Source organism: Bos mutus, chromosome 5, assembly GCF_027580195.1.
Source record: "Bos mutus isolate GX-2022 chromosome 5, NWIPB_WYAK_1.1, whole genome shotgun sequence".
Classification (NCBI taxonomy): domain Eukaryota; kingdom Metazoa; phylum Chordata; class Mammalia; order Artiodactyla; family Bovidae; genus Bos; species Bos mutus.
The window spans coordinates 41264889-41287866 of record NC_091621.1 but is presented as its reverse complement, the minus strand read 5'-3'; the positions used below and the strand labels follow the sequence as shown (position 1 = coordinate 41287866).

Here is a 22978-nt window from a genome sequence, read left to right as displayed (position 1 = left end):
GATTTGATTTAGGTCATACCTGAATGGTCTAGTGGTTTTCCCTACTTTCTTCAATTTAAGTCTGAATTTGGCAATAAGGAGTTCATGATCTGAGCCACAGTCAGCTCCTGGTCTTGTTTTTGTTGACTGTATAGAGCTTCTCCTTCTTTGGCTGCAAAGAATATAATCAATCTGATTTCGGTGTTGACCATCTGGTAATGTCCATGTGTAGAGTCTTCTCTTGTGTTTTTGGAAGAGGGTGTTTGCTACGACCAGTGCATTTTCTTGGCAAAACTCTATTAGTCTTTGCCCTGCTTCATTCCGTATTCCAAGGCCTAATTTGCCTGTTACTCCAGGTGTTTCTTGATTGCCTACTTTTGCATTCCAGTCCCCTATAATGAAAAGGACCTCTTTTTTGGGTGTTAATTCTAAAAGGTCTTGTAGGTCTTCATAGAACCGTTCAACTTCAGCTTCTTCAGCATTACTGGTTGGGGCATAGACTTGGATTACTGTGATACTGAATGGTTTGTCTTGGAAATGAACAGAGATCATTCTGTCGTTTTTGAGATTGCATCCAAGTACTGCATTTCGGACTCTTTTGTTGACCATGATGGCTACTCCATTTCTTCTAAGGGATTCCTGCCCACAGTATTAGATATAATGGTCATCTGAGTTAAATTCACCCATTCCAGTCCATTTTAGTTCGCTGATTCCTAGAATGTCGACATTCACTCTTGCCATCTCTTGTTTGACCACTTCCAATTTGCCTTGATTCATGGACCTGACATTCCAGGTTCCTATGCAATATTGCTCTTTACAGCATTGGACCTTGCTTCTATCACCAGTCACACCCACAGCACAATTGCACTCATCTCACATGCTAGTAAAGTAATGCTCAAAATTCTCCAAGCCAGGCTTCAGCAATATGTGAACCGTGAACTTCCAGATGTTCAAGCTGGTTTTAGGAAAGACAGTGGAACCAGAGATTAAATTGCCAACATGCACTGGATCATTGAAAAAGCAAGAGAGTTCCAGAAAAACATCTATTTTTGCTTTATTGACTATGCCAAAGCCTTTGACTGTGTGGATCACAATAAACTGGGGAAAATTCTGAAAGAGATGGGGATACCAGACCACCTGACCTGCCTCTTGAGAAACCTATATGCAGGTCAGGAAGCAACAGTTAGAACTGGACATGGAACAACAGTCTGGTTCCAAATAGGAAAAGGAGTACGTCAAGGCTGTATATTGTCACCCTGCTTATTTAACTTCTATGCAAAGTACATCATGAGAAATGCTGGGCTGGAAGAAACACAAGCTGGAATCAAGATTGCCGGGAGAAATATCAATAAGCTCAGATATGCAGATGACACCACCCTTATGGCAGAAAGTGAAGAGGAACTCAAAAGCCTCTTGATGAAAGTGAAAGTGGAGAGTGAAAAAGTTGGCTTAAAGCTCAACATTCAGAAAACGAAGATCATGGCATCTGGTCCCATCACTTTATGGGAAATAGATGGGGAAACAGTGGAAACAGTGTCAGACTTTATTTTTTGGGGCTCCAAAATCACTGCAGATGGTGACTGCAGCCATGAAATTAAAAGATGCTTACTCCTTGGAAGAAAAGTTATGACCAACCTAGATAGCATATTCAAAAGCAGAGACATTACTTTGCCAACAAAGGTCCGTCTAGTCAAGGCTATGGTTTTTCCAGTAGTTATGTATGGATGTAAGAATTAGACTATAAAGAAAGCTGAGTGCTGAAGAATTGATGCTTTTGAACTGTGGTGTTGGAGAAGACTCTTGAGAGTCCCTTGGACTGCAAGGAGATCCAACCAGTCCATCTTAAAGGAGATCAGTCCTGGGTGGTCATTGGAAGGACTGATGCTGAAGTTGGAGCTCCAATACTTTGGCCACCTGATGTGAAGAACTGACTCATGTGATAAGACCCTGATACTGGGAAAGATTGAAGGCAGGAGGAGAAGGGATGACAGAGGATGGAAGAGTTGGATGGAATCACCAACTCGATGGACATGAGTTTGAGCAAGCTCCAGGAGTTGGTAATGGGCAGGGAAGCCTGGCGTGCTGCAGTCCATGGGGTTGCAAAGAGTTGGACATTACTGAGTGACTGAACTGAACTGATAGTGTAATCCATGATACAGAATATAGGATAAAAAAGAGGAAGAGTTTGCCCTGATTCTGAAGAGTTGTAGGATATAAAAGTTTAGAATACCTTTAGTTTGGAAGTCTTAAATTATTTACTTAGGATGGGTACCCACTGCAATATAAGAAATCAGGCTTTAGAGACTGATGTAGAGAGAATGAGCCCTGGCATACAAGAAGCTAACAGCTATTCGTTATAGCCGTTATAACCAATATATAACCAATATATTGGTTATATAGCATGAAGCTTGATGCCAGCAATTTGAAGGAACCATTTAGAACTAGTATCCTAAACTCTACATGTTCCAGGACACTGATCTTAAAGCTCAGGTTCAGAATCTTGTTTTATAGGCTCTAGGTGTATATTGTGGGGCTTCCCTGGTGGCTCAGATGGTAAAGTGTCTGCCTGCAATGTGGGTGATCTGGGTTCGATCCCTGGCTTGGGAAGATCCCCTGGAGAAGGAAATGGCAACCCACTCTAGTACTCTTGCCTGGAAAATTCCATGGACAGAGGAGCCTTGTAAGCTACAGTCCATGGGATTGCAAAGAGTCGAACACAACTGAGCAACTAAGCACAGCACAGTACAGTATACACCTGTGAGGTGAAGTGAAGTGAAGGTTCAATGCAGGGTCTCCTGCATTGCAGAAAGATTCTTTACCATCTGAGCCACCAGGGAAGCCCAAGAATACTGGAGTGGGTAGCCTATTCCTTCTCCAGGGGATCTTCCGTCCCAGGAATTGAACTGGAGTCTCCTGCATTTCAGGTGGATTCTTCACCAGCTGAACTACCAGGTGGATACTACTCCAATATTAAAGTGCTTAAAGTCCAGTTTTCCCACCTTTCCCAACAAGGTTGGGTCACTCTTTTTTAACCTTCTGTGGCCTACTCTGAGGCTGTCTACAAGCTTATATATTTATGAACACATTTATTGCAAGTTGTTAGTTTTAGATTTACAATGTGGTATCTGGCTATTTAGTGGTATTGGTGGTTGGGGACGGGGAGGCTGATAGCATCTCAGAGGGCAGCTAGATACTGTCATACACACTTTTCAAGTTCTCCATTTTTGTGAAATAGAAAGTCTCTGGATCTAAGTTATATGTGATTCTCAGTCTCTGTGGTCATATTCTGTTTCTACTCCTGACCACTCAACAAGGAACCAAGATATCAAGGGACACTTCTTTTGTTTCATGCCTGGGTTGAGTGGGCCATGACATATGATGATGTACAGTCCTTTCCCATATTCTGTATGTCTCTAAGGGGAAGGAGGAGTTGGCCGTGGACCCTTTGTGCATTTTCTGATTGCTTCACTTGTATTACCCCTGAGGCCCCCTTTGTTCCTGAAGTAGGTTGGGCACATCTTGCTTCCTAGAACCAACACTACCAGAAACAGCATAAATAAAGCCAAATGGGAAACAGGATCATGTTTGTAACACTCTTTGGGCAGGTAACAATACCTAGTATGGACTAGAGATTCTGGGGAGGAAAGGAAAAGTGGGGTGAAATTACTGAAGGAAGCTCAATGTTTCTTTGTTGGTTTTACTGGCCTCTCTCGTCATCCTCTTCCTGGATGTAAGGCTTGATGCCAGGGCCCCTGAGGCTTTTTCCACAAATAAAAGGAGGTGAGCAGTGTGGTGATCCCATTTCAGGATCTTGGGGGGTAACCAAAATGATGTCCTTTGTCTCTCTGCTCCTGGTAGGCATCCTATTCCATGCCACCCAGGCTGAACAGTTAACAAAATGTGAGGTGTTCCGGGAGCTGAAAGACTTGAAGGGCTACGGAGGTGTCAGTTTGCCTGAATGTGAGTTCCCTGCTATTTTGCTTTGTCCCATAATTCATCCTCTTCACTCTTTCCCTCCATTCTCTTCATCCTCTTTTTCCCCTCTACTTTTAATTATCAAACAATTCTCTTATTTGTTTACTCTTTTATTACATTTATTTATCTATCTCTCCTTTTTCCCATTGTCTGATCCTTTGGAACTCTTTTCACCTTATCAAGATACTCTGTGGTCTGCCATATTTGGAGATTGGTTGGAGACCCTTTTTCGGTCTGGGAATACAGGTCCTCATTTATGCTATACATGAACATCCTTGTGAAATATCTTTTTCATCTTTCTTTCAGGGGTCTGTACCACGTTTCATACCAGTGGTTATGACACACAAGCCATAGTACAAAACAATGACAGCACAGAATATGGACTCTTCCAGATAAATAATAAAATTTGGTGCAAAGACGATCAGAACCCTCACTCAAGCAACATCTGTAACATCTCCTGTGACAGTGAGTAACTTCTTTTTACTCTGTTCCTGTGTTTTTCTGAAACCTACTCCTGGGATAACCTCTTTTTTTGGTATGAAGCACACCTCTGGCTTCACTGTCTTGGACTCCAAATTAACTGTGGGACTTGATAATACCGAGTAAGAGGCTCTTAGAATTTTTCATTAACACTAAATCCCCAGACAGTTTCTTAAAGTTCATGGGTAGGTGACCTGAGCTGTTTGGGGATCTTGATGTATAATACCCTGTATTTTCAGACTAAGTTGGTTGATGAAGTTGATAATTCCTAAGGAGCTGCCCCAGAGAAGAGAAGGGAGTCCTTACCTAGGGATAGGCATTACTGTATTAAATTTCTCACCCAGAAGGCAACAGGCATAAGCCTCTAGTTCAGAGAAAACCAGAGAAGAGGGAAATTCATTATCCTTCTGGGTAATACTTAGCTCTCTCATTTTTTCCACCTATAACTCCTGCCAGAGTTCCTGGATGATGATCTTACTGATGACATTATGTGTGTCAAGAAGATTCTGGATAAAGTAGGAATTAACTACTGGTGAGTCGCCTCTCTATTTTTCACTTAATCTTTCCTCTCTTTCTTCTCAGTCCTTTCGTCCCAGCACTATACTCCTTTCTCTCTATTTCCTGGTCTTTTAAGCTAGAATGTAATCTTAAAAACAAAAATCATCAAGCAGACTCTGGTTTCCAATTTTGAAGCTTCACTTACTTCACTCCCGTTAGCAATTTTCCTACCTAGGGTTCCCTAATAGAGGGCTGAGATCCAGGATTTCCTTCACCAGGACTTGAACATCTAATTCTACTTGTTCAGTCCTACATCCTAAGGCACGCCCTTTGACCACTGCCCCACAATTTTCTTGGAGTTTTAAAAAATGGACCTTACTCCACTAAGTGGCTCAGTGTCTCTAGCCATGTGGCTAGGAAAGTCTGTCTGTAATTTTCACCCACAGTCTTCCACCTCAGCCTTCCTGGGGATAAAGCTAGATGTAAATCTAACCAAGATCCTGTCAGTAATTTGCCTTGTCTCCTTCTTCATGATCAGGTTGGCCCATAAAGCACTCTGTTCTGAGAAGCTGGATCAGTGGCTCTGTGAGAAGTTGTGAACACCTGCTGTCTTTGCTGCTTCTGTCCTCTTTCTGTTCCTGGAACTCCTCTGCCCTGTGGCTACCTCGTTTTGCTTCTTTGTACCCCCTTGAAGCTAACTCGTCTCTGAGCCCTGGGCCCTGTAGTGACAATGGACATGTAAGGACTAATCTCCAGGGGTGCATGAATGGCGCTCTGGACTTTTGACCCTTGCTCGATGTCCCTGATGGCACTTTTAATGCAACAGTACATATTCCACTTTTGTCCTGAATAAAAAGCCTGATTTTGAGTGGCTGGCTGTATTTTCTTCCTGGTGGGAGAGGGAGGAAATAGGGTGAGTAGGTAGACCTGGCCATGGGTCACAGACCCCTTCATCTCTACTAAAGAGGATAGAGAGGCTGAACTTATAACAACTCAAAGATGGAGATTACTTTCTGTATTAATTCAATTCAACAGAGTTTTATTGATCGCCTAGCATAATTTAAAGAGCTATGGAGGGGATCCAAAGTTGACTAAAAGCATCTCTTACCTAAACTGCTGCTAAGTCACTTCAGTTGTGTCCGACTCTGTGTGACCCCATAGACAGTAGCCCACAAGGCTCCCATGTCCCTGGAATTCTCCAGGCAAGAACAATGGAGTGGGTTGCCATTTCCTTCTCCAGTGCATGAAAGTGAAAAGTGAAAGTGAAGTCGCTCAGTCGTGTCTGACTCAGCGACCCCATGGACTGCAGCCTACCAGGCTCCTCCATCCATGGGATTTTCCAGGCAAGAGTACTGGAGTGGGGTGCCATTGCCTTCTCTGCTTACCTAAACTAGTATACTACAAACATTAATAAATAGTTATAATACAAGATTCAATGGACATGGACTTGGGCAAACACTGGGAGATGGTGGGGGACAGGGAGTCCTGGTGGGCTGCAGTCCATGGGGTCACAAAGACTCAGACATGACATAGTGACTGAGCAGCAACAACAACAGCAACATAATACAAGATATAGTGTCACAAGTATCATTAGAGAGGTTAGAAAACTGTCAATATCTTCTAATTCCCTCCTCTTACCTCTATACCCACTGGGCCTTTTGGCATTCAGACTATATTTGTCTTGTCTCAGAGACGAGCAGCTCCCAAATGAAGCTGCCATAATCTTTTTAGGGACATATAGGCCCTGTCGAGCAGTGAACAGGACATCCCTCTCTTACACTTATGAAAACGAACTCTCAGGAAATAACTTGGTATTCATCATATGATTTTAGTCTGAATTTGAACACAATGTGACACATCTCCCAGGGGTACTGTATGCTATTCCTTCCCTAATTATGGGACAAAATGTTTTTCCCCAAGTCTACAAGGTTTTAGAATAATCTCTGTTCACAGTTGTATATGGGAGGGTAGGATTGAATGACCATTCCACCAACTAAACGCACACATCTCCTTATTATATGCTTCAGTTACAGTCTCAGGAAGGCATCACTTCAGTTCAGTTCAGTCACTCAGTCATGTCCAACTCTTTGCAACCCCATGAACCGCAGCGCACAAGACCCACCTGCCCATCACCAACTCCAAACTCATGTCCATTGAGTCAGTGACGCCATCCAACCATTTCATTCTCTATCGTCCCCTTCTCCTCCTGCCCTCAATCTTTCCCAGCATCAGGGTCTTTTCAGATGAGTCAGCTCTTCGTATCAGGTGGCCAAAGTACTGGAGTATCAGTTTCAACATTAGTCCTTCTAATGAACACCCAGGACTGATCTTTAGGATGGACTGGTTGGATCTCCTTGCAGTCCAAGGGACTCTCAAGAGTCTTCTCCAACACCACAGTTCAAAAGCATCAATTCTTCAGCGCTTAGCTTTCTTTGAGTCCAACTCTCACATCCATACATGACCACTGGAAAAACCATAGCCTTGACTAGATGGACCTTTTTTGGCAAAGTAATGTCTCTGCTTTTTAACATGCTACCTAGGTTGGTCATAACTTTCCTTCCAAGGAGTAATTGACTTAATTTCATGGCTGCAATCACCATCTGCAGTGATTTTGAGCCCTCAAAAGTAAAATCTCTAACTGTTTCCATTGTTTCCCCATCTATTTGCCATGAAGTGATGGGACTGGATGCCATGATCTTCATTTTCTGAATGTTGAGCTTTAAGCCAACTTTTTCACTCTCCTCTTTCACTTTCATCAAGAGGCTTTTGAGTTCCTCTTCACTTTCTGCCATAAGGGTGGTGTCATCTGCATATCGGAGGTTATTGATATTTCTCCCAGCAACCTTGACTCCAGCCTGTGCTTCTTTCAGCCCAGTGTTTCTCATGATGTACTCTGCATAGAAGTTAAATAAGCAGTATACAGCCACAATATACACAATATACATCCTTGACGTACTCCTTTTCCTATTTGGAACCAGTCGACTATTCCATGTCCAGTTCTAACTGTTGCTTCCTGACCCGCATATAGGTTTCTAAAGAGGCAGGTCAGGTGCTCTGGTATTCCCATCTCTTTCAGAATTTTCTACAGTTTATTGTGATCCACACAGTCAAAGGCTTTGGCATAGTCAATAAAGCAGAAATAGATGTTTTTCTGGAACTCTTTCTTTTTTGATGATCCAGCAGATGTTGGCAATTTGATCTCTGGTTCCTCTGCCTTTTCTAAAACCAGCTTGAACATCTGGAAGTTCACGGTTCACATATTGCTGAAGCCTGGCTTGGAGAATTTGGAGCATTACTTTACTAGTGTGTGAGATGAGTGCAATTGTGTGGTAGTTTGAGCATTCTTTGGCATTGCCTTTCTTTGGGACTGGAATGAAAACTGACCTTTTCCAGTCCTGTGGCCACTGCTGAGTTTTCCAAATTTGCTGGTATATTGAGTGCAGCACTTTCACAGCATCATCTTTTAGGATTTGAAATAGCTCAACTGGAATTCCATCACCTCCACTAGCTTTGTTCATAGTGATGCTTTCTAAGGCCCACTTGACTTCACATTCCAGGATGTCTGGCTCTAGGTGAGTGATCATATCATCGTGATTATCTGGGTTGTGAAGAGCTTTTTTGTACAGTTCTTCTGTGTATTCTTGCCACCTCTTCTTAATATCTTCTGCTTCTGTTAGGTCCATACCATTTCTGTCCTTTATCGAGCCCATCTTTGCATGAAATGTTCCCTTGGTATCTCTAATTTTCTTGAAGAGATCGCTAGTCTTTCCCAGTCTGTTGTTTTCCTCTATTTCTTTGCACTGATCACTGAGGAAGGCTTTCTTGTCTCTCCTTGCTGTTCTTTGGAACTCTGCATTCAGATGCTTATGTCTTTCCTTTTCTCCTTTGCTTTTCACTTTTCTTCTTTTCACAGCTATTTGTAAGGCTTCCTCAGACAGCCATTTTGCCTTTTTGCATTTCTTATTCTTGGGGATGGTCTTGATCCCTGTTTCCTGTACAGTGTCACGAACCTCCGTTCATAGTTCATCAGGCACTCTGTCTGTCAGATCTAGTCCCTTAAATCTATTTCTCACTTCCACTGTATAATCATAAGGGATTTGATTTAGGTCATACCTGAATGGTCTAGTGGTTTCCCCACTTCTTCAATTTAAGTCTGAATTTGGTAGTAAGGAGTTCATGATCTGAGCCACAGTCAGCTCGCAGTCTTGTTTTTGCTAACTGTATAGAGCTTCTCCATCGTTGGCTGTAAAGAGTATAATCAATCTGATTTCGGTGTTGGCCATCTGGTGATGTCCTTGTGTAGAGTCTTCTCTTGTGTTTTTGGAAGAGGGTGTTTGTTATGACCAGTGCATTCTCTTCACAAAACTCTATTATCCTTTTCCCTGCTTCATTCTGTACTCCAAGGCCAAATTTGCCTTTTACTCCTGGTGTTTCTTGACTTCCTACTTTTGCATTCCAGTCCCCTATAATGAAAAGGACATCTTTTTTGGGTGTTAATTCTAAAAGGTCTTGTAGGTCTTCATAGAACCATTCAACCTCAGCTTCTTCAGCCTTACTGGTTGGGGCACAGGCTTGGATTACCATGATATTGAATGGTTTGCCTTGGAAATGAACAGAGATCATTCTGTCGTTTTTGAGATTGCATCCAAGTACTGCATTTCGGACTCTTTTGTTGACTATGATGGCTACTCCCTTTCTTCTAAGGGATTCCTGCCCACAGTATTAGATATAATGGTCATCTGAGTTAAATTCGTCTGGAAAAGGTGAAGGACCAGCTTCATCAGATGGGCAGACCAGAAATTTAACTAAAGTTGGGACTGTTTCATTTAGTTCCATATCCCTGGCCTTCAATATTTTCATCTTGGAAATCTCACTTGTGAGTGTACTGTATATGAGGCCATGATTTTCAGAGGGCTTTGCCAAAGGAAATTGACAATTGCAGAGAGGATCTTAGCCTAGGCTCAACGGATTGACAATAGATAGAAACCAGGGAGCCCGCGTGGAAGTGGTCTTGACTGCTGCAGGCTTGTCAGCCTTTGAGTAGAGCAATTGCTATTGTTCTCTTTTTGAGAACTCTCTTTGGAGCTGAATGAGAGATTGAGGTGGCAGCCGAGTCATTTTTTCTGCATTCTCCAACTACTTCTTCCTCTAGGCCTGGAACAAGTCTTCCCCCCCCCCCAATTTTAGACTTTTTATTTTGTATTTAGGTATAGCTGATTAGCAATGTTGTGGTAGTTTCAGGTGAGCAGTGAAGGGACTCAGCTATATGTATACATGCATCCATTCTCCCCCAAACCCTGCTTCCATCCAGGCTGGCACATAACATTGAGTATAGTTCCGTGTGCTATATAATAGCTCCTTGTTGGTCATCCATTTTGAATATAGCAGTGTGTACATGACCTCCCCAAACTCCCTAACTATCCCTTCCCCCTGAGCAACTGTAAGTTTGTTTTCTAAGTCTATGAATCTCTTTCTGATTTGTATCACTTATTTTTAGATTCCACATATAAAGGATTTCATATGATATTTCTCTTTGTCTGACTTACTTCACTTAGTATGACACTCTCTAGGTCCATCCATGTTATTGCAAACAGCATTGTTTCAGTCTATTTAATGCCTGAGTAATATTCCATTCTATATATGTACCACGTCTTCTTTATCCATTCCTCTGATGGGGGGCATCTATGTTGGCTCCATGTCTTGGCCATTGCAAACAGTGCTGCAGTAAACACCGGGGTGCATGCATCTTTTTGGATGATGTTTTTTTCATGGTATATGCCCAGGAGTGGGATTGCAGGGTCATATGGTAGCTCTATTTTTAGTTTTTTTTTAAAAAATTTATTATTATTATTTTTGCTTTACAATATTGTATTGGTTTTGCCATATATCAACATGCATCTGCCATGGGTATACACATGTTCCCCATCCTGAACCCCCTTCCCACCTCCCTCCCCATACCATCCCTCTGGGTCATCCCAGTGCACCAGCCCCAAGCTTCCTGTATCCTGCATCAAACCTGGACTGGCGATTCATTTCTTATATGATATTATACATGTTTTAATGCCATTCTCCTAAATCATCCCCCCAGCCGACAGAGTCCAAAAGACTGTTCTATACATCTGTGTCTCTTTTGCTGTCTTGCATACAAGGTTGTCGTTACCATCTTTCTAAATTCCATATATATGCATTAGTATACTGTATTGGTGTTTTAGGAACCTCCATATTGTATTTCCTAGTGGCTGTACTGATTTATATTCCCACCAACAGTGTAGGAGGTTTCCCTTTTCTCTCCACCGTCTCCAGCATTTGTTGTTTGTGGATTTTTTGGTGATAGCCATTCTGACCAGTGTGAGGTGATATGTCATTGTAGTTTTAATTTGCATTTCTCTACTAACTAGTGACATTGAACATCTTTTCACGTACCCATTGGCCACCTGTATGTCCTCTTTGGAGAAACGTCAGTTCAGGTCTTCTGCCCATCACAAGCTGGAATCAAGATTGCCAGGAGAAATATCAATAACCTCAGATATGCAGATGACACCACCCTTATGGCAGAAAGTGAAGAGGAACTCAAAAGCCTCTTGATGAAAGTGAAAGTGGAGAGTGAAAAAGTTGGCTTAAAGCTCAACATTCAGAAAATGAAGATCATGGCATCTGGTCCCATCACCTCATGGGAAATAGATGGGGAAACAGTGGAAACAGTGTCAGACTTTATTTTTTTGGGCTCCAAAATCACTGCAGATGGTGACTGCAGCCATGAAATTAAAAGACACTTACTCCTTAGAAGGAAAGTTATGACCAACCTAGACAGCATATTGAAAAGCAGAGACATTACTTTGCCAACAAAGGTCTGTCTAGTCAAGGCTATGGTTTTTCCAGTGGTCATGTATGGATGTGAGAGTTGGACTGTGAAGAAGGCTGAGCGCCGAAGAATTGATGCTTTTGAACTGTGGTGTTGGAGAAGACTCTTGAGAGTCCCTTGGCCTGCAAGGAGATCCAACCAGTCCATTCTGAAGGAGATCAGCCCTGGGATTTCTTTGGAAGGAATGATGCTAAAGCTGAAGCTCCAGTACTTTGGCCTCCTCATGCGAAGAGTTAAGACTCTGATGCTTGGAGGGATTGGAGGCAGGAGGAGAAGGGGATGACAGAGGATGAGATGGCTGGATGGAATCACTGATTCGATGGACATGAGTCTGAGTGAACTCCGGGAGTTGGTGATGGACAGGGAGGCCTGGCGTGCTGCGATTCATTGGGTCGCAAAGAGTCAGACACGACTGAGCGACTGACTGAATTGAACTGAAGCATCATAAGCTGTTTGTACATTTTAGAAACTCATCCCTTATTAGTCACATCATTTGCAAATATTTTCTCCCAGTCTGTGGGTTGTCTTTTTGTTTTGTTTATTGTTTTCTTTGCTGTGCAAAACCTTTTGAGTTTAAGTAGGTCCCATTTGTGTATTTTTGTTGTTATTTCTGTTGTTCCAGGAGATGGATCAAAAAATCTCTTGCTGTGATTTATGTCAGACAGTGTTCTGCCTGTGTTTTCCTCCAAGAGTTAATTGTGTCTGGTCTCACCTTTAGCTCTTTAATCCATTTTGAGCTTATTTTTGTGTATGGAGTTAAAGAATAATTTAATTTAATTTTTTTTTTTTTTTACATGTGGCTGTCCAGTTTCCCCAGCACCATTGTTGAAGAGACTGTCTTTCTAACATTGTGTAGTCTTGCCTCCTTTGTCATAGATTAATTGGCCATAGGTGCATGGGCTTATTTCTGGGTTTTCTATCCTGTGGAACAGATCTTGAAGCAGACAGAGATCTGAAGTGGTCTGGGCTCAGGTGGGTGGTAGTTCTTATGCTCAGCTTTTTTTTCTTATACTCAGGGCAGGGTGGCCAGACTGCACACAATTCAGTGAGCTCTGTGAGGATGACCCAGGTTGGCGTCCCAAAATATGGACTTTTTTCTCCCTTCCTGTCCTGATCTCTCCTCCATGCTACTTTTCTCTGACATCTATATTGTCATGAAGGCAGGAATTTTACAGGACAAAATTAAATGATTTTTTCATATATTCCTTCTCTCACTTCCTTCAATCTCATTCATTCTTTTTTATTTTGCACACTAATTGAGAGTCAATTAAGTGATAGTATCTACTAGACACTGGGGATACAGAATCTGTTAGCCTGGGCTTTGCTGTCAAGACTTACACTTTATTTTAAAATTTTATTTATTTATTTAGGTGAATGTGTTTATTTTAAACTTCAACTTCAGTGTATATTAACTTTCTGAATATTAGTTCCTTGTTTAAAATGGATGTGATGAGCCAGAACTCAATAAGACCTTTTAAGTCCTGTGTTTCTGTGTGATTGCTAAATATCACAGCTCTGTCTTCCATTTCCCAAGACTTACACTTTAAATGTGAATAGTTCCTTCTGTTTTCTAGGATCATGTAAGAGACAGGACTGCTCAGACAGATCCACCATTCATTCCATCACTCACTCCATAATCAACAAATAGTTACTGAGGATTTGCTATTTGCTATGTTCTATTTTAGGTGTTGATAGTTAAGGACAAAGACAGGAGGAGATATACTGATTTTCATTTCTTTCCAAGTTACTCTGGACCTCTAGATTTTGTCAGGCAGTATTTGGTATGGGAACACAGGAGGAGCTGGGTCTCAGTACTAAGATGGGACTCTTCCAGAATGAAGTGGTAAATTTGCTAGTGGTCAGATTTCTACTTTGTGCATAGACAAAAGTAAAAGATTGAGGGAGAGGCAAAAGGGGACAGGTCAAAAGGGTAAGCAATGAAAAGGAAAAGCAATAGTTGTGGAAATGGCTGGTAGAGCTGTGAAGATATTCTTTATTTCCCCACCCACCTCTAGATTATTGGAGAGACAGCTGACATACATTACTGCATAAATCTGTATAAGTGCAAGGTGTAGAGCAGGATGGTTAGATATACATATATAAATGAGTATTGCAACAGGTTCAGTCAATATTCTTCATCTCAAAACTCCTAATTGAGAAAATCCTGAAAGTTCCCTCTAATGGAGAAAATTTTCACACACTGAGGTATGGGAAAGTCATTTTGGCTCATACACGGTTCAACCTGAATTTTGTGTGAACCTGAACAGCTTGTAAACACGTACAGCATGTCTGCTTCATCATTAAGGTAAATGATGTCTGTTTTGAAGATAGGGATAAAGAAACTCCATTCTCATGACATCCATGTTAACATTCCCTGAAAGATTGTGTTCCATTCCTAGACACTAGGGTCCTGCTGTTAAAAAGAGTCCAAGCTTGCTCTGCTTGCTGCACAATAGGCCAATGAATCTGAGAGACGAGGTGTTAAGGCAAGGAAAACAACTTCATTCAGAAAGCTGGCTGACCAAGAGGATGACTTGGTAGAATAATGTCTCAAAATAACCATATTGTTGGGGTCTGGATGCCAAGTTCTTTTATGGATCAGAGATGGGGGGAGATGAGGAAACAAATTGAAAAGGTCATTTAACCTTGTAAGTACCTCCTAGATTGGCAAGCCTCAGGCAGGGACGTGTATTAATTTCTCCCTTCCTGTCATCTAAGGTGGACAGGGTTTTGAATAAAGGCACTTGAGCTGAACAGTCAGGTTGAGGGGCAGGATTTTCTGAGGCTGGCCATTATGTGTGACTATAATAATAAAAGTGGCCAAGGAAACAGATACAGCATGGAAGAATCAAAACTGACTCTTCCCTGTTAACACTGCTGTGTCGCTGTCTATATACTTAACCTGTGTCTTTTGGAAACTGGATGGAATACACCCCGTCACATTTGATGTATGTTCTGTGTTCTGATAATGTAAATGACTGTGTAAAAAATAATGGTTCAACGGAGCAGTTTCTCAGAGTTATCTGAGAGGCTGTCTTCTGGGCTATAGTTCTCAATGTGACTCAAATATAACTCTTTTCTATATCTAAAAAAATCAATTATCTTATAAAAATAAGTATAAAGAAACAAAGAAGTAAAAAAAGGGAAAACTTTACTCCTAGTGATGTAAATCCCTAATATTTACTCTCTTAACAGATTTCCTATATATCATACAATGGTGTTAACTAGAGTCACATTGTCCATCACATCCCTAGTGCTTATGTTACACTGGAAATTTTATGATCACCTTATGATCACCTTCCTCCAAACCCCCTTCTTCCCACCCCTCTACCTCTGATGACCATTTGTTTTCTATGAGTTTGATTTTTCCCCATGTTCTGCAAATAAGGGAGATCATATTGCATTTGTCTGACATTTCACCCAGCATAATGTTTTCTTTTCTTTTTTTAAATTAAATTAAATTTAATTTTTAAACTTTACAATATTGTATTGGTTTTGCCATATATCAAAATGAATCTGCCACAGGTATACATGTGTTCCCCCTCCTGAACCCTCCTCCCTCTTCCCTCCCCATACCCTCCCTTTGGGTCGTCCCAGTGCACCAGCCCCAAGCATCCAGTATCGTGCATTGAACATGGACTGGTGACTTGTTTCATATATGATATTATACATGTTTCAATGCATTCTCCCAAATCATCCCACCCTCTCCCTCTCCCACAGAGTCCAAAAGACTGTTCTATACATCAGTGTCTCTTTTGCTGTCTTGTATACAGGGTTATTGTTACCATCTTTCTAAATTCCATATATATGCATTAGTATACTGTATTGGTGTCTTTCTTTCTGGCTTACTTCATTCTGTATAATAGGCTCCAGTTTCATTCACCTCATTAGAACTGATTCAAATGTATTCTTTTTAATGGCTGAGTAATACTCCATTGTGTATATGTACCACAGCTTTCTTATCCATTCATCTGCTGATGGACATCTAGGTTGCTTCCATGTCCTGGATATTATAAACAGTGTTGTGATGAACATTGGGGTACACGTGTCTCCTTCAATTCTAGTTTCCTCAGTGTGTATGCCCAGCAGTGGGATTGCTGGATCATAAGGCAGTTCTATTTCCAGTTTTTTAAGAAATCTCCACACTGTTCTCCATAGTGGCTGTACTAGTTTGCATTCCCACTAACAGTGTAAGAGGGTTCCCTTTTCTCCACACCCTCTCCAGCATTTATTGCTTGTAGACTTTTGGATTGCAGCCATTCTGACTGGCATGAAACGGTACCTCATAGTGGTTTTGATTTGCATTTCTCTGATAATGAGTGATGTTGAGCATCTTTTCATGTGTTTGTTAGCCATGTGTATGTCTTCTTTGGAAAAATGTCTGTTTAGTTCTTTGGCCCATTTTTTGATTGGGTCATTTATTTTTCTGGAATTGAGCTGTAGGAGTTGCTTGTATATTTTTGAGATTAGTTGTTTGTCAGTTGCTTCATTTGCTATTATTTTCTCCCATTCTGAAGGCTGTCTTTTCACCTTGCTTATAGTTTCCTTTGTTGTGCAGAAGCTTTTAAGTTTAATTAGGTCCCATTTGTTTATTTTTGCTTTTATTTCCAATATTCTGGGAGGTGCCAAAAGCTGGTTCTTTGAAAGGATAAATAAAATTGACAAACCAGCATAATGTTTTCAATGTCAATCCATGTTATCATGAATGGTAGAATTACCTCATTTTTATGGGTGAATAATATTCCACTGCTTTATCCATGCCTTCTTTATCCATTCATCCATTAAGAAAACATAGGATCTTTCCATGTGTTGGCTATTGTAGATAATGCTACTATGAACACGGGTGGTTGTAGATATCTTTTTGAGTTAATGTTTTCATTTACTTTGGATATGCTCCCAGAAGTAGAATTGCTGGATCATATGTTGGTTCTATTTTTAGTTTCTCAAAGATCCTCCATATGTTTATTGAGAAGATTTTCTTGTGCAGTGAATGGGTGCCCTGTGGATGGGTGCCATTAGTTCTCTAGAGGTTTCCCCATCTTGCTTGACTTGGGGAGGGCACAGGGATCAGACTAACAAAGACTTCTGTTGTGGAGAAGAATTCATGCTGAGATAGCTTAGGAGTGAAGTCTTTCTGTTTCCTCTTCTTTCTCATGACTTTTCCTGCTATTTTCCTCCTATTATGAGGAGGCAGTAGAGCCTGGCTTAGAAGGTAAGCCTGGGCTTCCTGGCCAGCATCCTCCTTAGAGCTGCCTTCACCTCCTGGTTCTTCAGACTGTAGATAAGGGGGTCCAGTAGTGGGGTCACCACACTGTACTGTAAGGATAGGACTTGCTCCAGGACTGAGCCGGAAGCTGGAGTCATGTACCTTGAAGGGAATTGCACAAAGGAATAAAATGAGGTCCAGACAAAGGCCACAATGCTGTTGGGCAGTCAGGGTCCATCCCATCCCAAATTCTGCAAGGATGGTCCTCTGGACTGTCAGCTATCAGTGGTAGAAGCATCTAGAAATGACTATTATCAGTGAGAAGTCAGTCATTCCTGCTTTCAAATGCCTCTAACATGAGTGATCATATGCAAGACATTAGAGAAACTGCCCTGGAGAAAAAGGAAGTTCCGCAGCATATTAAGTGCTACAGGTTAGAATAAAACTAAAAAAAAAAAAATCATGCATTTCTATAGCACTTCACAGTTTTCAAAGTGTCTTTCCTTAGTAGTTATGATGATAATCTGAGGATTTTTGCCTCTTCTTTTATATATACAACTGCATGCTCTTATCTTGTGATGATTGTTCCTAACAAAACTATATGATAGTCTAATAAAGTTGTCATTTTTTCCCTACCATTTATGGCTCTGGGAATCACCTCAGAATCACAGCCCATTATTTTTATAATGCTTAGTGGACCAAAATTGTGTCCTTTTTAGCACATTTGTCTTTGACTTGGGAAAGAAGCCAAGCTTTGTAAATAAAGTGAAAGATACAAATGTATCTAGCATGAGATACAAATCCAATATAGTAAGATTAAAATTGTGGATGTATGTTGCTGCTGCTGCTGTTAAGTCGCTTCAGTCGTGTCTGACTCCGTGCGACCTCATAGACGGCAGCCCACCAGGCTCCCCCGTCCCTGGGATTCTCCAGGCAAGAATCCTGGAGTGGGTTGCCATTTCCTTCTCCAATGCATTAAAGTGAAAAGTGAAAGTAAAGTCACTCAGTCGTGTCCGACTCTTAGTGACCCCAGAGACTGTAGCCTACCAGGCTCCTCTGTCCATGGGATTTGCCAGGCAAGAGTACTGGTGTGGGGTGCCATTGTCTTCTCCTCATGGGTATACATTGTTAAGTGTCATTGTGAGTATTTTTGAAAGAAGCATTCAAATTTTATTTTTGCAATTGTGTCATTATCACTGGAATGATCTTCATGGGTTTTATGTACTTGGTTAAAAAAGATACTAATTTTACTGTCATTTTTATTTTTAAATTTATCCCTCCTAACATTTTTTCGAAGTGGTTGGAAGAAGTCTTATCATTCCCCTTATGGCAAACGAGGAAACTGAGAAAAAGAGAGCTGAAGAGTTTTGTCTTCAGGACAGGTGAGCTCTCTTGGACCTTATCATTTCCCATCCCTTACTTCGCACTGAGAAACAACCAGGTGAGGAAAGTTCAGGGCAATTTGTGCAAATACATCTCCAGTTCACTAGTAGAGAGCACAGGCCGTTAGTTACTCTGTTTCCTGGGAGCAAGGACCCATCAACTAGAGCTGTTTGTGTCTGAGAGAAACACGGTAGAAAAGAGCTTGAGGTTCCAAGTCAGTGAGCCTTAGTTTATATTTTGGCTCCATTCCTAGCTTGTTCTGGCAGCTTTTGTAAGGTACCTGGTTACTCCTGAAACTCGGTGTTCTTTTGGAAAATGAGGTTAATAGTGTTTATATTGTGGTGTGATACATACTGAAATTGATCTTGATTGTGTAAAGCAGCTGTAGTATAGTAACTAGCTAATCAATAGTTACAGTACAAATAAGCTTTGGAAACATCATCTTCCAGTAGGAAAGAGAAATGGCATGTTTTAAGGATGATGTATTTAATTTTTTTGTCCAACACTGAATAAAAGTCTACTAAAGACTTTCATTTTCCCCTTTGATGACTCCCAAATAATGCTCAAAATTCTCCAAGCCAGGCTTCAGCAATATGTGAACCGTGAACTTCCAGATGTTCAAGCTAGTTTTAGAAAAGGCAGAGGAACCAGAGATCAAATTGCCAAACATCCGCTGGATCATTGAAAAAGCAAGAGAGTTCCATAAAAACATCTATTTCTGCTTTATTGACTATGCCAAAGCCTTTGACTTTGTGGATCACAATAAACTGGGGAAAATTCTGAAAGAGATGGGAATACCAGACCACCTGACCTGCTTCTTGAGAAACCTATATGCAGGTCAGGAAGTGACAGTTAGAACTGGACATGGAACAACAGACTGGTTCCAAATAGGAAAAGGAGTACGTCAAGGCTGTATATTGTCACCCTGCTTATTTAACTTATGTGCAGAGTACATCATGAGAAACGCTGGGCTGGAAGAAGCACAAGCTGGAATCAAGATTGCTGGGAGAAATATCAATAACCTCAGATATGCAGATGACATCACCCTTATGGTAGAAAGTGAAGAAGAACTCAAAAGCCTCTTGATGAAAGTGAAAGAGGAGAGTGAAAAAGTTGGCTTAAAGCTCAACATTCAGAAAATGATCATGGCATTCGATTCCATCACTTCATGGGAAATAGATGGGGAAACAGTGGAAAGAGTGTCAGACTTTATTTTTTGGGGCTCCAAAATCACTGCAGATGGTGACTGCAGCCATGAAATTAAAAGATGCTTACTCCTTGGAAGGAAAGTTATGACCAACCTAGATAGCATATTGAAAAGCAGAGACATTACTTTGCCAACAAAGGTCTGTCTAGTCAAGGCTATGGTTTTTCCAGTGGTCATATATGGATGTGAGAGTTGGACTGTAAAGAAAGCTGAGTGCCGAAGAATTGATGCTTTTGAACTGTGGTGTTGGAGAAGACTCTTGAGAGTCCCTTGGACTGCAAGGAGATCCAACCAGTCCATTCTAAAGGAGATCAGTCCTGGGTGTTCTTTGGAAGGAATGATGCTAAAGTTGAAACTCCAGTACTTTGGCCACCTCATGGGAAGAGTTGACTCATTGGAAAAGACTCTGATGCTGGGAGCTATTGGGGGCAGGAGGAAAAGGGGACAACAGAGGATGAGATGGCTGGATGGCATCACTGACTCAATGGATGTGGGTTTGGGTGAACTCTGGGAGTTGGTGATGGACAGGGAGGCCTGGTGTGCTGCGATTCATGGGTTCGCAAAGAGTCGGACACGACTGAGTGACTGAACTGAACTGAACTGAACTGAAATCATGGTTTAATGGAAACAAGAAAAACCTCAGTCTTTGTATAAGCTTATTTTTCAGAATTAGACAATTGAGATCTCAGAAAGAAAATGATTTTTTTTTTTTAATAATTCACACATCTAGTCCACAGCCGAGGTGGAACTGGAGCCCAGGCCTTCTGAGTTCCAATAAAATTTTTTTCCTGCTACTTTGCAATGTTTTGATCTATAGACCAAGGTTACTTTAGAGTGGAAAATATTGTACATTATATTCAAAGGTTCAGCAATGATATACCTCAATGTTCATGAACCATAAAGGATGGTGATCACAATAAAATGAGATGAGCAGATAGAGAAGTCTTGTTCCAACCTGTGGCAGAGTTGATTCCCAAGGCTGTCTTGATGATACAGGTATAAGAAACCAGCACTAGGACAAACCTGCTAAGGCCCAGGACCATTATGGTGGTCTGAACGGAGGCAACGCTCATGTAGAGGTCAGAACAGGCCAACAGGAGCACTGGAGGAAACCCACAGGCAAAACTGGGGACAAGGTTGGGGCCACAGAAGTGCTGCTGAGACAGGAGGATGGTATTAAGCAGGCCAGTCCCCATTCCTATGACCCAGGGGGCTCCCGCCAGGCCAGCACACACCTTCTTGTTCATGGTCACCACATATGACAGCGGGTGGCACACAGCCTGGTACTGGTCACAGGCCATGACTGAAAGGAGGCGGGTTTCAGTGCCCCCTGAAAATATGATCAAGGAGATCTGGGTGAAACATTCAAGGAAGGAGATAGTCTTCCACTTGGAAAGTAGATTCTCTAGCAGCTTAGGCACAATGACTGAGGAACAGAAAGCATCTGGGAAGGAGAGGTGACTGAGGAAGAAGTACATGGGGGTGTGGAGGTGCGAGTCAGTCCTGATCACCAGCAGCATCAGCAGGTTCACTGTGAGGATCAGGAGGTAAATCACCAGGAATGTTATAAAGAGTACTACCTGAATGTGAGTGTTATTGGATAGTCCTTGGGGAATAGAGAAAATGACTGTGGTTGTGTTCCCAACTTTCATGGAGCATTGGAGTTTCCCTTTAGAAGGACAAGAACAGAAATAATTCTCCAATGTGTTATGAGTCTCAGAGCATGGCTGGGGATGAGGTGTCAGCTTCAGGACTGACCCTGGACAGATCGTGTAGCAGAGGCAACCTTGCCATGTCAGATCTCATCAACCCTTCCCAGCTCAGGGCAATAATCTATTGGTTTATTGGGCTAAGGTGGAGATGGTGGGGAGGAAGATATAGAGAATCAAACTTAGAAAGGAAGATTATTCAGACTGGAGATGGAAAGGAAGGGATTTGTAAACAGCCTCCAGACCACCGCGAAGTCCTGTTCTTGGTTCCAAAAAGAATGGAGTTCAAACCACAGAAAGGTTCCCTGACATAGTGAATAAGCCATAAAGATGTTGACCGACCATCCTGCTTGACGGTCCGTGATGTGTGTTTGAATGATTGCTGGAGGGATTGTGACAGCTGATGATGCCACAAGACCTTTCGGTGTCACTGTAAGTTCATGAATAATTTCCTTGGGTTTCTCATTAAGAAAAAAATTCTGGGAAAAACAAATGGTTCCTAAAATCCATTCCAGCTTAGAAATTCTAAGGTCTAGTGGCCGAGACTCAGCAATCCCAATGCAGGCAGCCTGGGTTTAACCCCTATTCAGGGAACTAGATCCCACATGCTGTAACTAAAGATCTGAAATGTCACAAAACAAAGGTTGAAGATCCTGCTTGCTGCAACTGAGACCCAGTGCAGCCAAATAAATAAACAATAATAAATATTTTAAAAAAATTTGGGAACAACATTCCTTGGGTTTCTCTGTTACTAAATGGAAACCCTCTCCCTTTCTGTGTCAACACAAGCAGAACTGGCACAGGAGTAGTCTGGTTTCATGGAAGCCAGGCAAGAGGAAGCCCTTAGACGGGAGGCAAGGGCTGTGCACATCAGTTACTCAAGGGCTTCTGTGAATTTATAATGTCCACTGTTTGCACTATAACATCAGAACTTAACATTAGAGCCCACGAAGACCATGTTTTTCTGTGAGTTGCTACTAGGGATTTGGATGAAGCCAAGTCAAATTTGGACCACCTTCTGTGCATAACAGAGATGGAAAAGGAAAAAAAAAGCAAAGGAAAAGACTGTACAGAACACCTGATAAAATAAAAAGTTAGAGGGTTTCGTGTAGAGCAAAGGAATATAGCATGGTCACCCCTCTCCCCTTAAAGGGTGACTCAGGAGGGTGATGAATGAGGATGCAATTACTGTTTATGGCTTGTACACTCACAAGTTCCCAGAGTGGATAGTTTTAGAAGAAGATGGAATTGAATGAGAAGGGCAATTTTCTTCACTTGGTCTCTTTCAGCCAACAAGAGATACTTTCAGTAGAGGATACCTAAATGGCATCCTTTCTAACCAGCAAAAGCCAGAGATATGATTAGGACTTGGTGGGCTTCCCTGAACTTTGTCATTCTTTCAGAAGATGCCACCTCATGAGAAGAGTTGACTCATTAGAAAAGACTCTGATGCTGGGAGCTATTGGGGGCAGTAGGAAAAGGGGACAACAGAGGATGAGATGGATGGAAGGCATCACCAACTCGATGGACATGGGTTTGGGTGAACTCTGGGAGTTGGTGATGGACAGGGAGGCCTGGCATGCTGTGATTCATGGGGTTGGAAAGAGTCGGACACGACTGAGTGACTGAACTGAACTGAAATCATAGTTTAATGGAAACAAGAAAACTTCAGTCTTTGT

At 41.7% G+C, this 22978-nt stretch overlaps 1 protein-coding gene and 1 pseudogene across 1 annotated transcript; one reads left to right on the top strand and one right to left on the bottom strand.

Moving 5' to 3' along the window:
* Window positions 1–3806: 3806 nt before the first annotated feature.
* On the top strand, window positions 3807–5531 carry LALBA (lactalbumin alpha). The gene is made up of 4 exons (XM_005896365.3): window positions 3807–3939; window positions 4261–4419; window positions 4891–4966; window positions 5471–5531. Exons 1-4 carry the CDS (start codon window positions 3807–3809, stop codon window positions 5529–5531), a joined length of 429 nt encoding a protein of 142 aa, XP_005896427.1.
* An 11468-nt stretch (window positions 5532–16999) lies between these two features.
* LOC102277305 (olfactory receptor 8S1-like) lies at window positions 17000–21242 on the bottom strand (annotated as a pseudogene).
* Window positions 21243–22978: the final 1736 nt, after the last annotated feature.